Source organism: Rhyacophila brunnea, unplaced genomic scaffold (genome assembly GCF_057557595.1).
Source record: "Rhyacophila brunnea isolate RB1 unplaced genomic scaffold, BYU_Rbru_1.0 scaffold_21, whole genome shotgun sequence".
In the NCBI taxonomy this organism is placed as follows: domain Eukaryota; kingdom Metazoa; phylum Arthropoda; class Insecta; order Trichoptera; family Rhyacophilidae; genus Rhyacophila; species Rhyacophila brunnea.
Window position 1 is genome coordinate 5,520,181 of NW_028232871.1, and position 27,646 is coordinate 5,547,826.

The 27,646-nt window shown below is 34.2% G+C and overlaps 2 protein-coding genes across 2 annotated transcripts in view; one reads left to right on the forward strand and one right to left on the reverse strand.

The window, feature by feature from the left end:
* The window catches only part of ASPP (Ankyrin-repeat, SH3-domain, and Proline-rich-region containing Protein), a 1,089,659-nt gene that overhangs the window by 37,244 nt on the left and 1,024,769 nt on the right, over window positions 1-27,646 (forward strand). The gene's annotated exons all lie outside the window — the stretch shown is intronic.
* Window positions 1,826-26,536, reverse strand: LOC147070642 (uncharacterized). The gene is made up of 4 exons (XM_085949225.1): window positions 26,255-26,536; window positions 25,836-25,928; window positions 24,963-25,723; window positions 1,826-1,993 (listed from the first exon to the last, which is right to left on the reverse strand). Exons 2-4 carry the CDS (start codon window positions 25,906-25,908, stop codon window positions 1,826-1,828), a joined length of 1,002 nt encoding a protein of 333 aa, XP_085805351.1. The 5' UTR covers window positions 25,909-25,928; window positions 26,255-26,536.

A 27,646-nucleotide genomic window follows, 5' to 3' on the forward strand; every position in this document is an offset into this window, starting at 1 on the left:
TAGGTAGTACGTTGGATGCGTCGGGTGAAGAGAAATTGCCAACTACTGCAATTGCACGTAATAAAAATAGTTTACCTCATAAAGATTTAAATATTAAATTTGATAAAAATGTTAGTGTTAAAAGTGTTTTAAATACTAGTGTTAAATTGATATATATGATTATGATAAGCGTGATATACATATCAGTGCTAAGTGTAATATATTTTAAATTAATAGCGGAGAGAGTGTTGCTAGTTAAGGCATGGGGTAGCGCATGGCTTCCACGCTAAGTCCTTTACTAGTATTCGGAGCTGCGGTGCGAAATAGTTTGAGAAGAATCTGGCTAATGAAAGAGCAGACGACCCGGTGGTATCACCTACGCCGCTTTCCAAAGCTACCAGCGACAGAGACGAGGGAGTGCACGCCCTGTCAGAACGTCGTATGGATGCGCAGGAATGTGCGCGGGAAGAACTACTGGCGAGTTCAGGAACAGATTCCGAACTTAGCGGTGGAGGAGCTGAAGTAGAAAGAATTGTTGACTCGACAATATCTAATGAAGAGATGACCCTTGGCGAGAGGCTGGATGCGTTGGACGCAGTCTTACAAGACGCCCCCATCAAGATAGCGCCCCCCAAGAGAGAATTTAGGAGAGTGGGACGGTTGGGAGGGCGGCGCCCTGCGAGGACCAACTTCCCAACGCCCTGGAGCAAAGATCAAGGTACTACCTTTGGCGAGTGGCGGGATGCGTTGGACGCTGTCTTACGAGACGCCCCCATCCGGAATGCGCCCCCCAAACGTCAGTATCAGCGTATAGGCCGATCAGGTAAGCGTCGCTCAAAGCGATCGCTACCGCCATCGCCTGTAAGCTAAGTCTCTAACTAAACCGAGCTATAAGTCTTCGAGAGGAGCGATAAAGAAATAAGTCTATTATCGAAGCGAGCGATAAGACTTCGAGAGGAGCGATAAAGAAATAAGTCTCTGATCGAAGCGAAAGACAAGTCTTTTCTCGAAGCAAAAGAGAAATAAGTCTTCGGGGAGAGCGAAACGAAGAACGTGTTGCTAATTAAGGCGTGGGGAAGTCCGTGACTTTCACGCTAAGTCCTTATTAGTATTCGGAGCTGCGAAACAAACAAGTCTTCGAGAGGAGCGATAAAGAAATAAGTCTATTATCGAAGCAAACAACAAGTCTTCGAGAGGAGCGATAAAGAAATAAGTCTATTATCGAAGCAAACAACAAGTCTTTGAGAGGAGCGATAAAGAAATAAGTCTATTATCAAAGCAAACAACAAGTCTTCGAGAGGAGCGATAAAGAAATAAGTCTATTATCGAAGCAAACAACAAGTCTTCGAGAGGAGCGATAAAGAAATAAGTCTATTATCGGAGCAAACCACAAGTCTTCGAGAGGAGCGATAAAGAAATAAGTCTATTATCGGAGCAAACAACAAGTCTTCGAGAGGAGCGATAAAGAAATAAGTCTATTATCGAAGCAAACGAGTCTTTTCTCGAAGCGAGAAAGAAATAAGTCTTCGGGGAGAGCAAAACGAAGAAAGTGTTGCTAGTTAGGGCATGGGGAAGTCCTTGACTTCCACGCTAAGCCCCTAATAGTATTCGGAGCTGCGAAATGAAGACGCGTTGCTAATTTAGGCGTGGGGAAGTTCGTAACTTTCACGCTAAGTCCTTATTAGTATTCGGAGCTGCGAAAAATAATTCTCTTGATTGGGATTGATTTCAAATTCTTGTAGAATGTAATATATAGCTAGGAGTATTGAGCGTTAGATTGAATAGGTTTAAATGACCGTATGTAATTTAATGTTAAAGGTATTGTCAGGGGAGTCTCCCTGGCATATCATGGTACTATGCCGTATTTTCTAGTAAGCGGGAACGTGATTCGCGACGGGAAGTCGAACTCTACTTCTGTCCATGGGTCGTAAAGGGAGCGTCTCCGTGAGTCCTCTTCCTTGCGGTTGTCCCTCGGCAGGAAAAGCAGTAGTCGTCCCATACAGCACTCACCGTCCTCAAAATAAAATTTTTAACTTCAGAATTATTGAATTATATAATTTTCTTTTATTAATTAGAATTTTAAGACCTGAATCTGGGCGAATATTAATTATAAAAAGTAAAAGAAAAACTTTGTGTGCATGCGCAGATTTTGTGTATTTTATTTTGAATATGCTTTACTGTTGCTTTATCGCTTTGCATATTACTGAGTCCTGAGGTGTGGCAATGGTGAATTGAGACTAGACATATACAGTTATGTCTTTATTAAGGGTGGACATTTGACACGAACAAAAACGCCGACCTTCAGTTAGTGTTTATGGCAGAGTATGGTTTAACGACATAACTATACAAATCTAGCCTTGTAGTCAATTCTACTTCTCAAATAGCCGTGCGACAACCTCACGACGAGGTACAAACAGAATATATAAGTCCCATGGTCCTAAACTATGGAAGAAGCAGAGAAGAAATGGTCGAAAAAGACCATGAACAGGTAACCAGTAGCGTAATCGTTTAGTATTAGGAAGTAAAATGTATGTTGTTAACCTTTTCTTTGTAAAATGTAATAAAATTTTACGTAAAAAATTTCGCCTCGGAGAATCGAGACTGTTCAAGTGTAATTGGAACGCTGTGACCGCAGACCTCGAAATGACACGCCATGAAATTTCAAATCGATCTATTTCGGAAATAATTTCCGGGAAATCTCCATTAAACTTAGAAAATAAGTTATGGGAGAGATTGTTTACGTAAAATTTAGCAAGTACATGCTTCAATAACTTTTATAGCAATAATGGAAATGTATGAAAATTGAAAAAGAAAATTGAATATTTATAAATTTATATACTGTATAATTATGAATAAAGAATTTTAACACTAATTTTATCAGCACAAGGTAGAGGCGAACTACCGTTATAAAAATATTGTAAACGCGTATCTATATCTATAGACGCGTAATTATAATTATAGATTTTGTTAATGCTATAACTTGCTGACTATAATGAATATTGTAAAAGTAACAATTGGAAAAACTTGAGATTCTGGTATAGATGGGTTTCTACCCATAAACAATAATAAATCTTAATTGCCTCCTAAGTAATAAAAGAATCAAATACTGCGACTAAAAACACAAACTGGCGCATGACCTTGAACCTTAACTGAATTCTGTTCGACTAGAATTTACGGCCCGGCTGTGTTGAGTTGCCGGATAAAAATAGATTCAAGGTTACGTTTAGATTACTATGGAAAAGCCACTATTAAGGACGAAATAAATTTGTAGTCGCTTGTAAATAACATCTTGTTAGGATTAAGCATTTATATATTTAAGTTGAAATGTTAAGTATAATATTATAGTGTTTTCACGTAATAATGTTCGTCCGAAAGGTAAATATCGAATGAAACGTTTTCTGCGGCTCCAAATAGTTTTATTAAAACTTAGTAAAATTCTATTGGCCTAAAAAGGCCAAGAGTGGTGGAAAGGACTAGTACGTGGGTGTCAACCTTTCGTTTTGACATTTTAAGTTTAAAGACTGCCATTCCCTTATTTAGTACCCGAATACTTATTCCGATACCTCGATGGAAAGCTAGAAACTTTCCCCTTCGTTCGAACACGAAAAATCATATAAAATCAACTATTTTGCTTACGTCACCGCTACGGCGTATTTAAGGGACATGTTCTAGAGGGTGCTTAAAACACCCCTATTAAGTCTTAATTTTGCGGAAATAAAGTAGAGTAAATTTAACCCGATTTAATTAGAAGATATCTCTATTAGAAAGTTACCAGGAACGGGAGATATACGTAAATTTATCCCGTGAGAGAAAGATATACATCTGCTATCCCTTACGGACTGTTTCCTGTTAAACCTCCATCCCGAGGGTATAAAAGGTGACATCCTTTTTCCGTAAAATCATTAGTTTCTACACTTCTCACCGGCGATCTTCAGTAAGCAGCAGACCTCTCTGCGAGCTTGTGGGACACGGTTCTCAGTACATTCGCGATTCATACGTACCAGTAAGTCCCCTTCGACGGGCAAAACGTAGCGCGAATAACTCGTATCTGTCGGTAGTGACGTCGGCCGCCAAAACGTAGCACGAATACTACGTATCTGTCGATAGTGACGCGCCGCGGATTAATTTTATTTTTCATTACTCATCATACGAGGTGACGTAATCGAGATAAATTACGCGATCGGATTTGTTTTATAAAAACAAATTAATAAACTCAGTCTGTAATAATAAATTTTACAAATCTTTTCGGGATTATAAAATAAATTTTTGAAACTTTATTAAGTAAACATAATTATAAAATAAATTTTTGAAACTTTATTAAGTAAACATAATTATAAAATAAATTTTAGTAAACAAATTCATAAACATAAAAACAAATTTTAGTAAATAAATTTGTAAACATTAAGCAAACCTTTTGTAAACAAGTCTGTAAACACAAATAAATATTTGTAAATACACTGTGAACATAAATAAACTTTATAAACAACAATAAAATAATTCTATTCTTTTATAAACCTAATACTGTGTGACCAAAGAATAATTTATATTTTCTTTCTTATGGGAAAATATTTCATGAATATCCAAAGAATATCTGCGTATACATTCTCTGAATTAGGTGTGACTTTTTCGGGAATTTGTGAAAGATTTCACAGAGATCCTATAGTGAACAAATAAATAGTTTGCTGATACTTTAATGAGATTTAATTACGGGAACAATGACAGTTAATCTTATTGTGTGACCGTGAACTCTAGTACCTGAATAAATTCGGCACCACACCAGCTGAGAGTTTTATTCGGGAATTCAAAAGTTGTGATACTACAAAGGAGATCCACCTCTCCTAATTCATCACTAGTCTCCTCAGTGACGGCCCGGTAGCATTATTGAGCTAGCCGTGAGCCGGGTCATGTCATATGTCTGGCTTGTAATTATTTATTTTAATCTCCGGATGCCGTTTTTTTTAACATTTCGCCACATTAATTATAATTACCATTGTCCTGTGAATTACCTATAGATTGCACATACAATAAAAGAAATCAATATTTCGACTAACAATAAGCAGCTTTATATTTTGATGACCTTAACGGCCCACATGCTCAGCGTACGTCAAAATGGAGATTTTATTCTATTTTCAAAGCATGATCCTGGACATTCCTTAAACGTTGTAGATAATCTATTTACATAATTTTGAAGCCTTATTATCCTTTATATTTATTTTAAACATTTGATGACTGCATAAAGTATTTTTATTACATAAAATAGTATTCTTTTAAACCTCTCGCTCTAATGTTTTAGAATATAGTCATATAGGGATTTTACAGTGGCTAAGCTACAGCATACGGCCGTAGCCATAAATTGACAAACGATAAATAAATTAGGGAGTAAGATCATGTTAACGCGCGTGTTTGAACATGAACCTAACCGATTTTTTTTAAACGGTACATGTTCAAGCACGCGCGTTACTAGGATCATGCTTTGAAAATAGCATAAAAGCTCCATTTTGACGTACGCTGAGCATGTCCCCCCTTAAAGCGCGAACCAAATTGAGGTGCATGTCACAGACTATCACGTGACGTCACAGACTGATGCTCCCATCCCTTTGGACATTTTGAACCTTTAAACGAACATTGTCAGTTAGAAAAATCTGCCGAAATCACCAAAACAACAATGAGGTCACCTCACGTTGAACCGCACTGCATCTTCACTTGCATGACGTTTTTTACGTTTTTTACGTTTTTTTATCATTTTTACATGATTATACATTTTTGATATAGGTACGTCAAAATCGCGTGTTATGTTTTTAGCGATTAGCACTATGTATTTTTTATAACAATATTGTCTATTATCTATGATATGCAGGTTGGGTTCTGTTCAAAATATCATCTTTGAATATAAAATCGCAAGTAATTTTAACGTACGCACACGTAGAAACTGTTAAAATTAATTGAAATCAGCATGAATGATGAATAATAATTCAAAATACTAATACTTTAGAGTTGGCACTATCCATCATTGAATTTTATTTACAGAGGTGGTGGTCGTTCAAAATATTCTGCAGAATGACTAAACCATTGATTTGTCGCCGTGACCGCGTGATGGTCCGCGACATGCACATAATTTATTTCACGCTTGTAGTCGATTAAGACGGTCAGTGTTCAGTTCAGTCTAGTTTCAGTTAATCGTGTTAAGGTTCTGGCCTGCCAAGGACGTTTTTGACTTAATAGGGATGTTCCTCATGCACTCATTAAAATGAATATCGCGACAAATACTACAAAATTATATTTAAAATAATGAGTCAATTACAAACTCTGATAGAAGTTTTACAGAATTTATTTAACTTCTTCTTTATGTGCCATATCTATTATTAGGTATCAGCGATGATCTTGGTCATCGTTTTGGAATTCTGAGATTCTTGATTTAGGACGTTTTCCTTCTGCCGCAGCCTTGCTTACCGTAAATCTTTCTTTGAATAATAATATGCACAAGTTGGTCTCTCAACATACCATATTATGATGTGGCCAAATTATACCAAATTTCTAGTTTTTATTTTTCTAATTATTTGACTTTCTTTATCGTTGACATTACTTCGATAGCTATAATTTTCTAAATAGTTCTCAATTAATTTAAATTATTGCTCGTCCAAAAAAAATATTGATATATCGATGGCTGGGGGGAACAATCGTGTAAGTCGAATTTTAAGATATTTTTTATTGTATTATTTTATATTTTTCTAAAAAAAATAATGTTGCATAAATCAATGACCTATTTTGAAATGATATTTTTTTTAAATTAAGGAAAGATTTCTTTGAAAAATGGCACCAGACTGCATCCTGAAAAATGCAATATTGACCTATGTGATTGTTCCCCACGGCCATCGATATTATCTTTAGGTTTATTACTATTTGGCAAGTTTGAAGGAGGACAAATTCAAACCAATTTTATGAAAATACTAACGAGATAATTTTATATGGCATAATCATCATCATCATCATCATCATCATCATCATCATCAGCCTGAATCTATCCACTGCTGGACGAAGATCTCTTCAAGCTGCTTCCACTTCTCTCGGTCATGTGCATTGCGTTGCCACGTACTTCCGCAGAACTTTATCATTTCATCGATCCAGCGGCCTCTAGGTCTACCTTGCGGACGTTTTGCACTTCTTGGATACCACTGGATGACTAGATTTATCCAACGATTGTCTCTTCTTCGAGCTATGTGTCCAGCCCATCTCCATTTAAGGCTTTTAATAAACTCTATTACATCGCAAACCCTTGTCTACTTCCTTATCCACTCATTCCTCGTTTTGTTCTTTCGCGTTATGCCCAGCATGCACCTCTCCATACCACGTTGTGCTACTCTAAGTTTCTGGATCTCTCTTTTACTTAGGGTCCATGTTTCACATGCATATGTGATCACGGGAAGCACACACTGGTTGAACACTTTGCGCTTTAGGCACAGTGGAAGGTCACTTTTGAAGATATTATTCAGGCATATTTTATGGCATATTCATAGGGAATAAAATGCTTATATCTAATAATCTTCTATAAAAAACAGTTATGTTATGTTTAAATCCCGTTTTATGCTGAAATATGTAGGTATGTGGTAATGTGAAAACTGCTCGTAATTCATTTTTTTTTAATTGAATGCTTAAAAGTTTATAGGGTATAAGTGCCAAAAAATCTATAACAAGTGCTTCAATACAATCTATATGTCAAGTCTAATGATATTCTGAAGGGTCTAAGTTCCTAACTATACCATTATTGTCACACAAATACATTGAAATATGGGCGGGGTCTATGTGTCCCTAAGAATTTTCAGGTACCCATCTACATAGTACATTTCAATATTGTCCATGTTTAAATATTTTATTCTTCCTTTGTTTATTGTATCTTTAGAAGTATGTAAACTTATCATAGTATACTGATGTTTTTCTGTAACTTTGTAAAAATAAAAATGTAAATTTAATATATATATTGTTTTATTATTTTTTTTGTTATATCTCAGTTTCACGTTTTCGGCACTTAGACTATATATACTTTCCACCCTTCAATTATATTAGGTCACCTATATTCGTTCAGTACTCGGCGTTACAATTGTGACGTTTAATGTGTGATACTAATAAATAATATTGTCTTTGGTATTGAGTAATATACATAATGATAAACGTAAGTGGGGTAGGCTTTGGTGAAAATAAAATGTTTTGTCAATTTCCACCTGCGAAGCAAAATTGCGTCTTGGCAATCTAAATAATCAATTGGAGAATCCTTGGCACAGATGCGACCAGCGCAAACAATACTGCAAAACTGTGTGCACGCATAAAAAATAAATATCAAAAAAAGTCGTTCGTATAAGGATGGGATATAATAATGAAAGTAAGCTTTGATGCTATTACGTCTTATGGGAACCACAAAAACGAATCTCTTCTTCTGTTTTTCTTTGTCGACGTGGTCGTCGTTTACAGGAAACACATATCCTCACTTTTAAGATCTTTATCCACTTTTGTTATCGGATCGAAGTTCTCTCCAACATCAAAGTAATAATATATAGAGAACGCCTATTTTTCGAAAAAATGAAGCCGTGTTTCTTGCGTATTTATAACGCACAGTAGAACCTCGATTTTATTACTGTCAACTTAACTATGAAACGTTATACCATCGTGTTGCTTCTCAGTACGGCTACCAAGTTTAAACATAACATTAAAATAACTCGAAATAATTTACACTAACTTTATATTTAACACAAAAACAATAAATTTCAGCAACATGACGTGTTAGCAGTTTTTAAATTAATGTAATCAGTCAAATCTATATTTACCGGCGATGTTTTCAAAAAATATTTAATTCAGCCATAGAAATTCTATCTTACTCTAACGCATAGTGCGGAGATATAAGCGTGCCGAATGCTTATTCACTCGCACTTACGGTTCGTTTTTGTTCAGGCCTTGTCTCCAACTAACTGCAGAGTGAGAGAGAGATCATTCCGTTTCATTCTATGAGTTTTATACTTAAGCGTAGACAGATAGTTTATTTTATGGCCTTGATAATGGTGTTACAACCGAAAAAACTATCGACTTAATAAAAACAATCTGTTTAATTTTAAATGATTTATATTATCATTTGTTATATGTAATTCTACAATGTATTAATTGCTGACTCGATTAATAAACGTAAAATATTCTAGATCTTCTTTTCTTTGACCCATGATACTAATAGTATCAACTTTTTGAAAACTGATTTTATTATTATTTGTATATATTGTGACATTAATGTTATAGTTCTTTATGGGGAATGACAGAAAACTCGATGTTATTTCAATTCGAGAGAAAGGAAATTGATAATAAGAAATTATTATCAAATTATTGTCCGTATTAGTAATGCCGAAGTACATTACTGACCTTCGTATATTATCAGGCGCGGACCGGACAACCTGGAGAGACTGGTAGTTTTGGGTGACCTCTAGGGAAGGCGAAGCAGAGGAAGAGCGTCTGCGCGCTGGAGCGACCAAGTGAAAGAGCTGATAGGGGGCACCATCCATTCTGCCCTGAGAGAAGCGGAAGATCGAGAAGGATGGAAAGTCTTGGTCGCTCAAAGGATGGCGAAATTCAAATGTGGTCACGATCCTCAGCCATGAGTGCACGACCAAGAAGAAGAAGATGTATAAAAAATCGGAAGCGTTTATTATTGCCATTTTCTTGCAAAACGGCGTGGGTTTTAAAGAAAAATCGAACTCGCTCTGCTTTGTTCAATGGATCACGATTGCAATAATACATTCATGGTTCTTACGTGTTAGCGATTATTATTTTCTACAATGGTAACACTATAATATGTCTCCGTATTGTACATACTTGAACTTATACGAAAACCAATTAACCTATTTGGATGTATGATGGTTTGAATCAAAGACACGAGTCCCATAATGAGTGCATGAATTAAATATATTACAACAAAAAAAATAATAGCAAGCAAGGCCGAGATAGTACCCATAGATTGGGGATATTGTACCATCAAGCTATTATCATCATATTACAATGTTGACACCAGGGAACACAGTATTAATGCAAACTGAAATATCTTATAACAAGCAACCGATCTTTTGAGCACGGTAGAATATGGGATAAACTTACATTGTCCTTCGTTCTGACAACTGCTCTCTTTTTTATGCACTGACGCTCATTAAATATTGTTGTAATTTAAGGTTGCAGCACTAACTATTCCAATTCTTTAATGTGTGTTTCATTTTCGTAGGACACTCACACATTCAAAACCTCGTTTCAAAATGTAGCGTAATGGAGTATAGCTTATCTGAATTCTATTTATTACTCTGTTCTGTGGATGGTCATTTCTTCCTTCGTCGTTGGTCCTGATTGCAGCTTCCACCAGTTGCTGGATTTTGATTGCGGTTGCTTAGATCATTAGGGTTCACATAAACAAAACGATGACACCAATAATAATTTAGAAATAATTAGTGACCGCTTCAACCCATCGCTTAAGCGTACTTCAGTACGTAATCTGTTGTATATTATACGATGTTAAAAAAATATTAAAAATCAACATTTTTCCACAATGTTATATTATACATATTTCCACTTTTTACTCGTGATTATTATTGTGCTGTCAAACTGCTTATTTTTTTTCATCTGACAACACTGAAAAATATTGTTTTCATTTTTATTTTATGCGTCCCATTATTTTCGTTCTATTTAAAAAAAAAAACACAATTGAAATAATATTTGACGTTTATTACATTATTTCATCTTATATGGATGTTAAATTAAATTTTTGAATATTTTATGACACAGAATACACTACATACAAGTACTTATAATAAATACTATTTTTCATTTTTAGTAAATTCAGAAATATGTAAGTAGATACTTAAGTATTTTTATTTGGGATTTATAATTAATAATATGTAAGTACCTATACACAATATGTTTCAATTTATAATAGTGAAAGAGTTTTATATAAACAAGCCAAAAGCATGTACTTACCTACCAAAACAATTTCAATATTATTTTTTTTACAAAAATAAATTTAATTTAAAAAAAAATCAAACCCAATTTACATTATTTTTTATATTAACACTTTTATCAGTTCTTTCAAAAACGTTAAATCGAGGTTTCATTGTATTAATGATTCGTATCTTGAAATTTCATGCAACACAAGAATACATACTTATAATAATTATTGAACATACATAATTTTTTAAAACACTTCGCGCCCACGCACATATACTACAATGCTTAAGGTACCATACTTAATTATGACAAATTTTAACTTCTTCTTCTTATTGTGCCATCCTCCATCAAGGCGATCTTATCTTTGTTGTTTGCTACCCGGAACAGTTCAGTGGAGCTGCACTTGTACCAATCACGGAGGTTTTTAAGCCACGAAATGCGGCGCCGTCCTCTACTACGCTTACTATTGATATTTCCTTGAATGACCAGTTGGGGAATGCTGTATTTTTGTCCTCTCATAATGTGGCCGAGGTACTGTAGTTTCCTGGTTTTGATACTACGTAGAACTTCTCGGTCCTTCCCCATTCGATTGAGAACTTCAACATTTGTCACCCGGTCATTCCAAGGAATTTTGAGGATGCGACTATACAGCCACATCTCGAAAGCTTCAAGTCTCCGTGACATCTCTTGGTTTAGCGTCCATACTTCCATACCATAGAAAAGAATTGCACATAACAACGTACCATACGCAGTCTCAGATCTAGGTTACGATCTCGATTGCTAAGAAGGCATCTGATTTTGAGAAAGGCGCTCCTTGCGATCTCATTTCTAGTTTTTATTTCCTGAGACTGGTCCCATTTCTCATTGACCCATGTACCTAAATATTTATAATGGGTCACACGTTCGATTGATTCGCTGTTAATGACAAAATTTGTGTTGGCGTCTGGTGTCGCTATTTTTGATACTAGTAATAGTTTTGTTTTCTTGAGGTTCATTTTTAAACCATAAGAATTACTGACCTTATTAACCTTTTCTACAAGTTGATGTAAACTCTTTACTATCAGCAATCATCGGCCCAGTATCATCGGCATATCGTATATGTACTAGGTACTGAATTTTAACTAATGGCTCTTATAATACTCTCTGAAGCGTTTTCTAAATTGAGCTACTATTGGCTCTCGGCTTTTAAATCAAAGTAGGTATTAATAATTCGAAAATTATGTATTTTCAATGATTAGAATGTTACATTCTTAAATCTTGTGAATTATTCGTTGAATAAAAAAAGTAATTAAATGGTTATAATTATTAGGTGTCCCATCACTGCGTTAAGCCCTGTTTTATGTGGTAAATGGTGATACTGTGTAAATACAATTATTGTTTGCTAGACCAAAATATTTAAACTGCCCTCAGGGTATGCAGTAGTAATTTCACAAACACTCTAGAGTAAATAATATATTTTGAATTAATTACTGTGTTCCCTAATGCACAATTTTGTTTCCGGAATAATATAGACTGCACTATTCTACCATATTAACACAATACTTACCACTGCTCTCGTGGTGCAGTGCGTAAGGCGCTGGCCTTCCATCCCGGAGTTCTGGCTTCGATTCCCGATTAGGTCAAAATATATATTTACATAATCTAATATGTAAATTCCTCAAGCCTGGGAGTTTAACCACTATTATTGGACTTCACGGCCTATTGTGGTGTTTAATAAAGAAACTAAAGAAAGAAACTAATGTAATATGGAAATATGCGTAAAATTGTACTGTACTTACTTATTACGTCAAATCGGTTACGTCATGTAAATTGCGCGTATTATATTTCGACGTATCACAGTTCACCGTGAGCCATTGTACCGGAAATAGATGGCCGTATAATATTGAGATCAAAAAATTATGCGTTATTCTTGGACCATTGCAGACAAATTTAGTTCTTCTGTCACTCTCTCTTTTGTTTTCTTTACTCACACATGAATTTGATCTTAATACTATATGCCCATCTATTTTTGAAACAACAGCTCATGGTGAACTGTGATACGGCCAACTGCATACGTGCAAATTTTCAGACACGTGTCTAAAGGGATAGGTACCTACTGCAAGTTGAAATATTTTCATCAAAATTTGTCACAGTCAATATTAATGCAACGCATGAAGAAATAATCTATGATAATGACGGATATATGACAGGTCAAAAAGTTTGTACCTAGTAATAATCGTATCGTATGAAGTACGGCCTTGTGGTGGAGAGAGTCCAAAAGAAATTTTTGAGACTCCTTTACTTTCGGCTATATGGATATTATCCGTGGCTCTATCCGACTGGTTTTCTCTTAGGTATGCTTACATACTGTAGCTTAAAATTTAGAAAGGATCTTTATTTAGCTACATATATTTCTGACTTATGCACGGCGTAAATGTGAACTCTGCCATTCTTGGCGGTGTTGGCGTGTGTGTCTCTGATAATTACCTTAGGAATCGAGGGCATACGTTGTTTGTTCTCCCAAGGTGCAGAACTAACCTGCCATTGGTAATGCAATAACCATGTTTAATGAAATCGCTTCGGATATTGATATATTCCACTTACGTGAGGGTGAATTTAGGTGGACGTTGTTTTATAAGTTTTTTAGATAGGGTCTATCAAAGTTCACTCTGTGTGCTTCCATCTACTTTTATTTTTGTTATTTTATTTTATTTTATTTCTTATTTTATCACTTATTGTATTATTAACTCACATTTCTCTGTATTTTTATTTTTTAAAATTATTAACACTTATTTTATGTCATGTCGTGAACGCTTTGAATTTATAATTTTTTATGTTCATTATATGTAAAATAAATACATTTGATTTGATTTGATTTGTATCGATTCGATAACCAATTTTTTTACTGAATAATTGTTATATTGGTGACAGAAAGTATTTTTTTTGTGAATAAGCTGAGTCAATGTAGACATTGAAATCAAGATATAAGATATAAATAGGTACACGTTGTATCCAAAGGATGTAAGCTGCAACGCCGAATTATTATCTAAATTTAACTGTCTATTAAAAAAAAAAGGAAGTAAAGTGAAGTGGTAAAAACGACTTAACTATCATTTTCGTATGTTTTTTTTAATTAACTCAATAATTAATATATCAGATTAGGAATATAAAAACCAAATTATTAATTACCATGCACTTCAACGTTATGTCTAATTTGTATTTTAACTTTTACTGAAAACCAAAACAAAAACGTTTTTATGCTATCAGTGCTAAGGCTATTATAATATACCTCAGCTGGGGCACGGTCTAAAAAGATCGTGACTAGGCGATGCGCGGATTGTGTAAATGCGCGTGCCGACCGAAATATAATTTGTCATAAAAATTTAACATTCGTCCATTTAATATTCTATATTGTTCTATTAGTAACAATAATAATATATTCATTGACATGTTTTCTTTTTCAAGTAAATGGGTAAGTATTTTAGTCATCTTTACACGATTTAAGAATTAATACCCCCGTCTCCATCACGAAACAAATTGACGTGTTCACAGCTCGACTTTCGCTCTCCGATTGCCAGCGAGTCCAAAATTTCGTCGCACCTATAGTTTAAAATTATTTGCTGTTTCACTGAAGTATGCTCTTAAGTTTTATTTGTGTGGATTACGCCCTTTTTCCTTTCTAAAGTCGAATTATGTGGACGGCACAGGATCGGATGCAATATAGGTAGACAAGATAGGCTTTAAATGTCCGACAGTGGATGCCCGCAAGCTGAAGAAAAGGAAGAAGGTTAAATGATTGAGAATAATAACCGCTAAAGCAAAAGCTCACTCAATTAATGTAAAAATGGTATGTTTAAATAGCATAATATACGATATATGCCATGTAATAAATAAGTACTACAAACCATCTAGAGAGAGCCGTATCTTCACTTCCCGGATGTTTTACCGTTTTGTAGATTTGTACAATCAGTGGATATGAAATAAATAAAACTATGTACTGATAGTTTTCTATCAGAAATCTTCAATCTGTATTTTAATTTCATTGATCGATATAAATTAAATTACTAGCGCTTTGACCCAGCTTTTATCCCCAGAGATCATTTTCTTTGACGTCAATAACGAAATCGATTCGTCAGAATGCTTAATAGGGGGCCTCGAAACAGTTCAAACTAAACATACAATTGAGTATTAAATTAAATCAAAATTATAAAAGTTGCGCATTTAGTAATTACGAATTGAGTACCTACCTAGTTATAAAATATTAGATGCCTAAAGTATTACAAAATCTCTACAGCTAACGTCAAACGGACCCATAATATAATACGTACTTAAATATACAACATTAACCACTAATACTGTCATATTACAACGTTTTTCTTAGCTCGTAATCTTATTTGTCCGGTGGTTGTTTGTCCGGTACAAATCTTGCAATCGATTTTTAACTAACTTCCCGACTAGCTAGACATTTGAAACTTTTAGAATATATCAGAACACCATGCCAATGCATTTTTTATACTTTTAGCCATCTTTAAGTAGAATTGATTTCATTTTCAGTTAATTCTGTTTTGTATGAAAAGCTATTTCGGAAGAAATCCTTAAAAAGTAAAACTATTATTGGTTCAAACACGCGCGTAACATGATCTTACTCCCTATTTCAGTTTTAGTTTGTCAATTTATGGCTACGGCCGTATGTTGTAGCTTAACCATTGGGGAATGCCAAAAGAAATGGCGTATTTCAAAAAAACACTACCTTATTCTTAGGTCAATGATTATTATAAAGCAATCATTATTCGTAGGATGTTTATCACACTTGAATGGTCAAAGACATAGCTTATAATAAGTATCTTTAGAATTATCTTCAAATGTGTTAATCTTGCCCATTTTTTGAATAATAAAATGCCTAATTCTTGTCAAATTTGGGATCACAGAGATTATTAATATAATTTTTTATCGTAAATATTTCACTATAATAATGTCAATATAAATTATACTGATGGTTTTATAAATGCGTTTAAAAATTAATAAATGTAAAAAATCTTAACACCACTGCACAGTTATGTACTGAAATATGACTATATTCTAAAACATTAGAGCGAGAGGTTTAAAAGAATACTATTTTATGTAATAAAAATACTTTATGCAGTCATCAAATGTTAAAAATAAATATAAAGGATAATAAGGCTTCAAAATTATATAAATAGATTATCTACAACGTTTAAGGTATGTCCAGGATCATGCTTTGAAAATAGAACAAAAGCTTCATTTTGACCTACGCTGAGCATGTCCCCCCTTAATTTTATCCACTTTTACGACTGTCTTGATATAGTATTGTGGGTCATATAATAATATGAAGGTTGAAATCTTCTTTATATCATTATTATCTATCAAACGGCCCATAAAAAAGATTAAGTTTTTTTTGCAATTTCCGTTCGATACCAGTTTGTTGTAAAGCAACGTATTACATTAATATAAAAACGTCAACTGTGTTTAAAGGAAGTGATATAACCTGATATAGGCGTACTTGTTTTCGTTACCGGGATATGTTTAATTAATTAATGTTCTTACCAAAAAAAATCTTTGGATTTGGTATTTCCGAGTATTTAAAATATATCAACGAAAAAATCTCACCCACGATGGCCGCGCGGCTTAAACGTCAGACTATAGTGTCGTGGATCCCAGGCTCGAATCCTGGGTCTGGCAAGTACACATATTGTTTTTTAATTTGTGTATGAGTCAGGTTATGGACCCAATAGGTTGAGCAAGTGGCTGACATCCATTTCTCGTGAAAACAAAATCTGTTAATACAAACTTCCACTCTGTGGAGGCCCATATACGATCTTATTGGGATCGGACATGGTCAGGATAAGTAACAATAACAGTATCAGAGTTTGCTTATCTGAATATTAAAAAAAAAAAAAACAGAACTTTCTCTACGAAATCACTTTCAAGCTAATATGTAATAAGTATGTATTTTTTTTAAATATACAAGAATATCGTAGATTAAAAATAGTATACATATGCCTTGTTCATATGGCGCGTTTTAACTCGCGCGCATTCCAGGTACAGGTGACCTCATTGAGGTGTCCACATGCACTCGCGGCGAATCGCGGCGAGACACGCGCCATGTGGACAAGGTCATACGGCTACCGCTTTCATATTCTTAGGAATATAAATAATACATTATATGAAACCTGTAATAATTATTGTCTATTTTCATATCTACCGTAATAATAATATAACACACATAGAAAGGTTTATAACCTGTAAAATATTTATTAAAATATTGTCATAATTTATTTTATGATAAATTGTGTTGATTTTATAACAATAGTTTAATTTCTTTTATTTTGTTAACTGTCAATTCATGGTGGAACTGCATTGTATTGTTGTTTTTATTTAATAAAACGCATTTTTTTTTATAGTACTTATTCCACTTTAATTAATATATTAGGACCGGTTTCGTCCGCCTCAGTGGGACATTTGTTGAAAATGTCCCACTGAGGCGGACGAAACCGGTCCTAATATATTAATTAAAGTGGAATAAGTACTATAAAAATGCGTTTTATTAAATAAAAACAACAAAACAATAGTTTAGTTTGTATAACTTTATATCAATATTTATTGAGCGAGTCAGTGCTGAGTTGCTGTTTTTTATAATGTTGCCAACTCCAGTGTGTACCTACACGATATTATTTTCATACATTTATGTCGACAGCATATTACGGATTATGTCGCGACAATCCTGTTGCGAAGAGTGAAGGTAGGCTGTTAAGATCCCACATAAATAGTGATGTCAGTCAAATGTATTTGTTTTCATTTAACTAAGACCACAATGTGTAGATAGTGTTCGTTAGTTTTTAAAATTCAATTAAAACCTGACTAATCCAAACCATAGTAGATAATAGTAAAAAAATAATCATTTATCTATAAAACATCTAAAACTACACTATTAAACAATACATAACTTTAGATATTTTATAGATAGAAGAATATTATTTATCGATTATGGTTTGGTTGGGCAGGGCTTAATGAATTTAAAGAAACTAACCAACACCATTTATTATCTAATAATTATATATTCTTCAATTTCTCAATTCAACGTCTGAAATAGTGTGCACTATTTTTGTCGGATAGCCCATAGACTATAGAGTACTATGGTTTGTTTTAGCCAGGTTAGTTGAAATTTAAAAACTAACCATCACCATTTTAAAATTGTATTTTTAGTTCAATAAAAACAAATAATTATAACTAACAAAGCTTAGTATGCACTATTTATGTCGAATCAACAGCCTACCTCCACCCCTCGCCACTACGACAATCTTATTTTTTTTTATTTATTCCAGGTTTAATAAAGTACAGTTAAATATTAATAGGTTTAAGTTAAATGTAAACCGTTATATTATTATTGTATATAATCTAATCTCATTAACGTACTCCTCGGTTCCTGTTCCTGTCTTGAACGCGTTCTTCAATCCGGGCTATCATTTCCCGGAGCAGCATTTGCCGGTATGGTGCAAAGGAAAGATGCTTAGTTACTACTTCAAACTCATTTCCGTATATTCATTCGCGGAACATAACCTGATTACAAGATGGCATGCATAATTATGTTATTTATTATAAACCGCTAACTAAGAGTGAGCTGATGTTTATTTTCTATAAAAAAATATTGTATAATATAATATAACGTTACAGTTAATTGGTGTATTATATTAAATGTGCGCAGGTGAGAGAAAGATATTGGACAGACACCTGTGAATATCTGCCAGATATTCACAGGTGTCTGTCATCTGGTATCTGAGTTTGTTACTTAAATATTTGGTGAGAGCCGGGCGTCGGTTTGTAAGGCAATTAATATTCCTTGATTTAAAACACAAAAACGGAAAGTCAATAATAACGCAATTCATGTAGGATTATCGTAATTAGGTAGGAGGTCTGTAGCTTAATTGGTTAAATCATATTGTATAGTGGATATACGAATTCAAAACCTGTCAGGCGTCGTATTTTTTTTCAAATCTATTTTTTTCTAGTGGGTATATTATATCTGAAGTATTTTCAAGTTATGTATGTTTAATAATTTAAAAATAATAACATTTGTGGCCCGTTACAGAAGCTGTTCTTACTGATCATTCATTCAAAGTTTAAACTTATAGTGGAGAAGAATCAGAAGAAAATCTTTAAAATCCTTTATTTGAAGCTGTATGGATACTATCTGTAGTGTAGATTTCCTGCTGATTTTTTTAGATATGTTAATATATAACTAGATATACTGTAGTATACAAGTCAGAAGAGATCTATAATAATTCGTTACGTAGTTTTTTCGACTGTGTAAATGTGAACTCTGCCATTTTTTTGTATCCCTGTGTGTCCCTGATAACTATCATATAAGTCGGGAACATCAGTTGTTTGTTCTTACAAAGTGCAGAACTAACCTGTAATCGGTAATGTGAATTGTGCGGGCAATAACTGTGTTCGACCAAACCGCTTCTTAACACTAAAACAGTTTAAATTTAAATAAAAGGGAATAATTATTTATCTGTAACTCACACCGTTTGAATTAAACAGCGGTACATACAAATTTCAAGTGCAGGTAATGCAATATCGTCTCGTTGAATAATCTATTTACACCGAGCTTTCTCGGACCGTGTGACGCGGTATTACACTCAAAAGGCCACAAAACACTAAACTTTGGATTTATAGCGCCTGTACACTTGCAGCAATAGTGTGTATTTTACACAATTGTGAATCGCGATAATAACTTTATTGTTTACACGTGAAAGTGCTGATTGCATCGTTTAAAATATAAAAATAAAATATGATTATTTGTCACTATTTTACCCATGATGATTTACCCATCTGAATACGGCTAAGACCAAATCCATTTGCAGTGCTGCATGCATCGACGCCGACACTCCTCTGCGGGTTTCCGGTCTGCCCGTCGAGCTGGTGTCCAGGTTAAAATATTTGGGTGCCACGGTTGCCGATGATGGTGGTATTTCTAGTGAGCTTGGAATCCGCATGGGTGTGGCGGGCTCTGCGTTCAACCAACTTGGAGTCGCATGGAGGTCGAGGCTGTATTCTGTGAGGACCAAATTTCGTTTGTTTAACGCGTGCGTGCTACCTGTGCTCCTGTATGGCTGTGAGACATGGCATCTTACTAAGCTTCAAGAGTCTCGGCTTTTGAGCTTTGAGAATTGATGTCTCCGCCGAATCTTAGGGGTACATTGGTATGACCGCGTTACAAACACCCGAGTTCGTGAGCAGACACAACAGCCTTCGGTGATTGAAGTTATCACGAAGAGACGCTTTACGTGGCTGGGACATGTATTCCGGATGCCGCCAAAGAGTGCGGCACTTCGTACCCTTGTGGCACAGCCTCAAGGGTTCCATCGCCGTGGCCAACCCTCCCTCACCCTGCAGCGGTGCTACAAAAGCGACCTACGTGCTGCAGGTCCTACATGGCGGGAGGCGCAGGAGTTGGAGATGGACCGAGGGAAGTGGCGCCACTTTGTGCTTGCCCTATGCCCCAATGTTGGGACGTGACAGGGTGAAAGAAGAAGAAGAATTTTACCCATGGCATACTTCCCTTCAACAGGCACTCTTCGCCACTGGGCTATAACCTCAAATATAGCATGTTACTTTCTACAATTGATGAGTGGACGTAGCATCTATTAAATGAATTTCGTAAATAGTCCTCCTTAACACAACTTCGTCTATATTTTTTTTTCATAAACAGTGGAATATAGATGAATGTGTTTGAAAAAATAACTTTACGTAAATTCATATTGATGACTATATTGAATATTTGTCATATTCTGCTAGCGAGTACGCTTAAATATTGTTACATATTTACAATTAATACACGAATAATTGCAATATATGGTGTATGTGGTATCATATTATTATTACAAACATATTATCATACTGGCGCGATGTTCGATTGTTTTAGAAGAAAACAAAACATATTCGCAAGAGCTCTCAAGCGAAAAAAACCGATATTATAATGTTATTGATGTAAATTAAATACAATCGAAAATAACAACCTTAGGTACCTATAATTATTACATTAGATCTTCCTAATCCCAGCGCACTCGAATATATTGCATCTGTGTGTTTATTCTATACACAAGACGGTTATAAGTGGTTATCTAAGGTAGTTTATCATATTTAAATATCGAAGCGGGTAATTGTTACAATAAGTTAACCATTTAAACTGTCAAAAAGTCCTACCTTCTCTCTTGGCTGTGTTAACTTTTAGGTTAAGATATACAGTTTTGACAGTTTAGACGGCTAATTTATTGTAACAAATTATAATACCTCAATACATTACATATGATAAACTATCAGCTGCCATGTTAATAGTATAGACATACTGGGCATGCTCCTGATTAGGGATTCCAATCCCGGGATCCCGAGCTATTTTCGATACCTATGAATCCCGGGATTGATAAACATAATCCAGAAACTTTCGGGATTGATTTTTTTATCAATTTTTATGGAAAATAAATTAAAAACGAAAATATAACAGAAAAAAATACTTTTAATAACAAATAACTATATTAGAAATAAATTGAATGAAGTTTGATTTAAACCCATGTGTAAGTTGCCGATTCATTTTATTTTTTCACATAAATTAATAAAAATGAGAAAGATTGGAAAAAAACAATGCTTCGCACTATTAACAAAGTACCTAATTCCATCATGATCTCATACGTTATACGGCAGTTTCATATTTGGCTGACTAATTAGATTTATGAAGCGGAAAGGCCATACAGTATACACCATGATTTGCTTTACTATTTTAAATCTCGCTAATCCATTCATCAAGTCTTTACTATCAGAAACAGCAATCTCATATTAAATTCACATTATTATTTATATTAACAATATTATTTACTCCATTAATCTTATGTATTTCCAAGAGTGAATGTAGATATACAATATTAACAATTAATAACATTATAAATGTTTTTAAAAATTAATAAATATAAAAAATCTTAACACCACTTCACATGGACGTACTGAAATATGACTATATTCTAAAACATTAGAGCGAGAGGTTTAAAATAATACTATTTTATGTAATAAAAATACTTTATGCAGTCATCAAATGTTTAAAATAAATATAAAGGATAATAAGGCTTCAAAATTATGTAAATAGATTATCTACAACGTTTAAGGAATGTCCAGGATCATGCTTTGAAAATAGCATAAAATCTCCATTTTGACGTACGCTGAGCATGTGGGCCATTCCCGGGACCAGTCCCGGGATCCCGGGATTGTCAAATTGTAATCCCTAATCCCGGGATCAGAATTTTGGCTCGGGATTGGATTCCCTACTCCTGATTAAATTGTGTCGCTATTATGTGTATATTATGACTTCCCTATACACGCGCCACCGTTTTACATTCCATGGAATGATGGGATGTTACGATAATATATAGAGCACAGCCATTCTGAATCTGTCTCGTCACTAAGCTTACTTACTTACAATCAATAAAATTAATAATGTATTCCGGTTTCATAATATTATGTAATATTTTCACTTAACCATACCGATACGTTCATGAGCTTTACAAAAATGCATTCATTGTTGTAACCTAGTAACACTGATTCATTCATTCACTCGTATAGCGGCAGGGTGTAGGTGACAACATAGTCATAATAATCTTCAAGAGCAAAAAGTCCTGAGGCCTGCCACGGACTGGTTGAGTCGGGATGCTACATAAAACGTAAGATATAATAATTACAATTTAGTAATTTAGAATTTCCGGCATGCATGCAATCGACGACTTACAAAGATGTTATTGTATTTATAATTCATTCATTTTTGTTAACAAACAAAGCAGGTTATTAAAAAAAGATTTTTTTTGATTTAATTGATGTATTTAATAATTAATTATTTTAACTGCAGTAGGTATTCTAAATTTTGATAACTTCAATGAAGCGCTAACAATTTTAATTAATTAATTAATTTTGATCTATATTCAACATATCGTCGTGGTAAATGCAATAGGTTGTATGTCAAAAATACCAAACTTTTCAGGAGAGACAAAAAACTATCCCATCTTAACCCCATTTCACCGATTTTTTTCACAAATTTATTTTCTTGGTTAAATTTGTTCCCTGTTAAGATGGTTATCAACATTTTTACGTAAGATGAATATTTAGAAAGTTAGGTTGACATACGACTATTTGCTCATCAATGTTGGCCACTTTTGTTGACATAAGTCCAATTTTTATGTATACATACCTATATTTAATTCACTAAAATTTGGTATTTATAATGAAACGAATATAATATTATACAGATTATATTATATTAATATACATATTGTTATACACTTGTACATAAACGCTTAAAAAGTAAGCTTAGACTAATGAAAAAGTAGATTTATTATAAATTGGAGATCTGTTTAATTAGGTACTTTTAAAAACAATTACAATTTTTAAAAGAAAAGATTAAAGTTAAAATACAATACATAAAATATTTTTTAAAAAAGCATTAAAACAGAGCAGGTAAATACCTACTTAAAAGTAAAAATAGCAGTTTTAAAAGAATACTTAATTTTTTTTATAAAAAAGTATTTTTTTTATTTAAACGGTAGTCTGGTGTAAAAATCTCTGTAGTCCTCTGGAATTAATAGTTTTAGTACCTGCAAGTGTTGGTATTTACTCTCCTCAATAGGGCAAGGCCCATTGTATAATTTTAATCGTTCACTGCTTGCGATTGAAACTCGCGCTCGTGTTGGAAGTGGTTTCCATGTATGGCCGAAGTCCAATTTAAAGTTTATTAAACCTTCTGGAGTATACTGGTATGCAACGACATCGTTTACACATGGGTCGCCAGTTTTCTTTCCAGGCCGAATACTGCTGTAGTAGTCTGTGCTGAATTGTTGAAAATCGTCATGGCTGAGATAAAGTGTTTTGTATGGTTTCTTTACTCTTGCACTTTCAATGATAGCCATGTAGTCGGCAGGGACGAAAATTTGTTTTCGATTTCTCAGCTTCGTTTCGATTGTTGAATGGACGCTGTCAACCTCCATGTGTGTATGCCCTACTTCCAGATATTTGTGTTCTATGATAAGATTATTCTTCATACTGATGTCGAGTAGTGCGTTTGATAATTTTACATTCCTATTTTGATACGCACAACCATCGCTCCATATTATAACTTTTTGCGGTACCAGATGGCCGATTTTCTTCAAGATAAATTTAGTAGCTATAGTGCAAAAGACGTCACTTTCAAGCCCCCCAGCTCCCTCATGCCATACATAACACGAGACGTCCTTCGTGGCTTGGTTATAATAGACTTGGTTGTGTACTTTTAATTTTGTTTTATAATAATTTGCTGAAGCATTTAAACGAGGCGAAAGAAGAACAGCTTGCAAATCGACTGTGTAACATCTGATGTTTTCATTTTTCAGAGCTAAGGATTTATCAGACTCTTTTTCCGCATTAGCATCGTTCTTTTTTTTAATGTGTTTCTGAAAACTTTCTTCGTCGAGTGTCCCGTTTTTGTGCAAAGTGCACTCATTGCACTGATCTTTTTTTGGCGTGTAAATGTCTAGATTCAATTTTTTATAAGTATTTTGAAATGTACCCCATGATACTTTTCTTTTATTTTCAGAAGCACATTTTTCTAGATATAAGCGATGCATGTCTCGAAAACTGTAAAAAATTGGCTCCAGGTATAACTTACTTGAAGAGGATCGACAATAGTGCGATTCAACTTTTGGCAGAGAGTTAAACCAGGTCTCTAACTCTTCTGAAATAGTTAGTGTTGCATCTTTCTGGTTATTTAAATTCGTTTCAGATGACTGCGGCTCTTCAACCTTCGAGGTCCATAATTTTAAGCATTTTTCCCCTATACTTAAAGTGTTTAAAAAAATTTTTTTGCAAACTTGTTTTTTAATTATATTTTCAGTTATTTCTTCAGTTTCTTCATTTTTTGCTGTAAAATAAAAGCGAAAGCTTTGTTTTCTTCTTGAGTTTTCACTGGCGATTCTTCTGTATTTTGGGGTGGTTTGCAAAATGTTTTCGGTGACAAATGTTTTTTTGGAATCCCAACTTGTTTTTTTCCAAAAATTTGTGAATATCACGGTGCGTTGTTTATCACTAATTGTATCGCACTTAAAGGCTGTTTTTGGCCCACCCTTTTGAGGACGCACATTATGCCCACCACAACGTGGACCTATGGTCTTAGATTTTTTTTTAGACGTTTGTCTATACTTGCCGGACTCTTCACTCTTCTCAAAACCCACATAAGACTTGCCTAGCAATCGCAGTTGAGAGTTTTTTTGCCTCTTCCACAGTTTACAATTAATGCTTTGCCCTTTTCGTTTTCTTTGATTGACTTGCTCATTAGGTTCATCACCATGGGTGTCAGACTGCATAGCAAACTCCTCTAAATCTTCTGATGAGCTTGATTGATTAGCTTCAGGTTGATACAGATCTTCAGAGTCACTACTGCTGTCAGATAGTGAATGTTCAGGGCCACTTAGATGTTCAGCCATCGTCATATCATAATTTATATTTTGTCTCAGGGCTGATTGTGTTGATACAGTGTTCTCTGCTATCTCTATGTCCGAAGGTTGCTTCAACAATGATTCTGCTTGTTCTAAAATTGGAGTTTCAACAGTCAAAGTATTATTAACTTCAGCAAAATCGAGTTCTATTTCTGAGCCAATATTTTGAAAAATTTCTTCTAATGGATGCTTTAAGAGTTCAATTTCCGCCGCATTCCCAGGTTCAACTTGTAACGCCACATCGTCAGTGGTTCCTACGACTCCACAGGTTACTTGAGGTCCTGAAGAAAATAATGATTTTTAAATTTGATAATCGTTCATGCTCCTCAGCAAAATGTCATCTCCACTCCACACCGTATTGTTTTATGACGAGATAAACTTATTTATTCTTACCGTTATTCTTAGATGAAGTAATTTTGCTGACTGCTAAAGATACCAAGTACCGCCCACGACTTCCATTAATCATTTTGATAGCTTTTTGGTAATCTGGAACAGATGCAATTGATCGTATGTCAAAACCGATGCTCGGAATTCCCTGATGCAAAAGGTTCTATGTCAAAGATTCGTGTACCAAATTTCTATTTAATTAATAATAATTGCATTATTATATAACTAATTTTTACTCTAAATAAACAGTGTCTTATTAAAACTGTCGATCTTGAACAAATAATTACTTTGGCAATAATAAATAAATGAGACAAAAAGTAAGGTTAGTATCTCTAGAAAGAATCTTGAAAAATTTACTAAAATTAACAACAGTAATGTAATTATAAAGTAGATTTAAATAAAACAGTGGTTAGAAAATTACTTACATCGAATTATTTGATGAATTCTTGAATATAACGTCAAGAACGAGGAATAGAAACAAACAAAAACATTACTGTCATGATGAGGTTTGACATACAACTGTTTGGCTTGACCAATATCAATGACGTGTCGATTCGTCTTTTTGCAAGTGTTGAAATAGTCGACTTCTTATTGGTTCAACGACATAAGAGCTATTCGAGGTCGTGTAGATGACTGAGCTGATCACTATGGCGCAATAAAACAGTTTTGAGATTTTTTTGACATACGACCTATTGCATTTACCACGACGATATTCTGTGATCATAATCGTACATATTGATTTAATGAGCAATGCTTACTTTTAGTTAACAATCTATCTATTTTATAAGGTCACTTTATAATAAGTATGTTAATTCTGATAACATATTTATCAGTGGCGTGCGGTCTATAGATGCTACGGATGCGGAGCATGGCAATAAAAATATAATATGCAATAATTTTCTGTATTTACATAGCAATCGTGTGGACATAATATTTTATTTCGCGTTCGTTTTGAATTTCTGTCATCCAAATTTAATCATGTACTTAACTGGATATAGTTTTTTTTATACAAACTGCACCCACAAAGTTAAGTGGTGCTGATGATTTGTAGTACATAATAGGTATATATTATGAATTTTTCAAACAGAATTCCCACGAGCAAGTCTCGCCGCACGCTATTATATATATTTATTTTAATTTTATTAGTTTAAAGAAAACACATAAAAATCCTAGCCATGGGATGTTCTAATCATATTTAAATGTACGTCAAGTGATAGAATCCAGGTATTTTACCGCCTATAAACATAATGGTAATAGTATTATTGCTCTAATTTACATATACCTACAGCAGCAAAGCCAGTCAGGCTTCAGTCAAGTTTTATGACGTGCAAATTAAATCACCCCTGAACATGGGTTTTGAGTAGTTAGTGTCGGCACTTACGTCACGTATGATCACTGCGATGGCAGAATTTCATAATATCCACTTTTTTCTAAAATATTATGTGTTGTGGATAATTTCCCGAATGAAGGAGTCCCCAATATATTTCCACTTTTCTCGATCATAAAATTTTGTAGTTATGGATTTCTGGCGCATATAATGAATTAAATCTGTTTTGTCTGCATAAAAGCATTGTACCACATAAAACGTAAAACATACCACGTAAAAGCATATAAGCATTGTACCACAAAAATGATGCTTGTGCAAACATTAGTGTTCTCGATATTTCTATACGGAGTCGAGTCGTGGACTCTGAAGGCAATTGATGCCTTTGAGATGTGGTGTTGGCGACGAATGCTTTGTATTTCTTGGACGGAGCACATGACGAACCAGTCAATCATCCAGAGACTGAAGATAAAGGAACGGCTCTCGACAATAT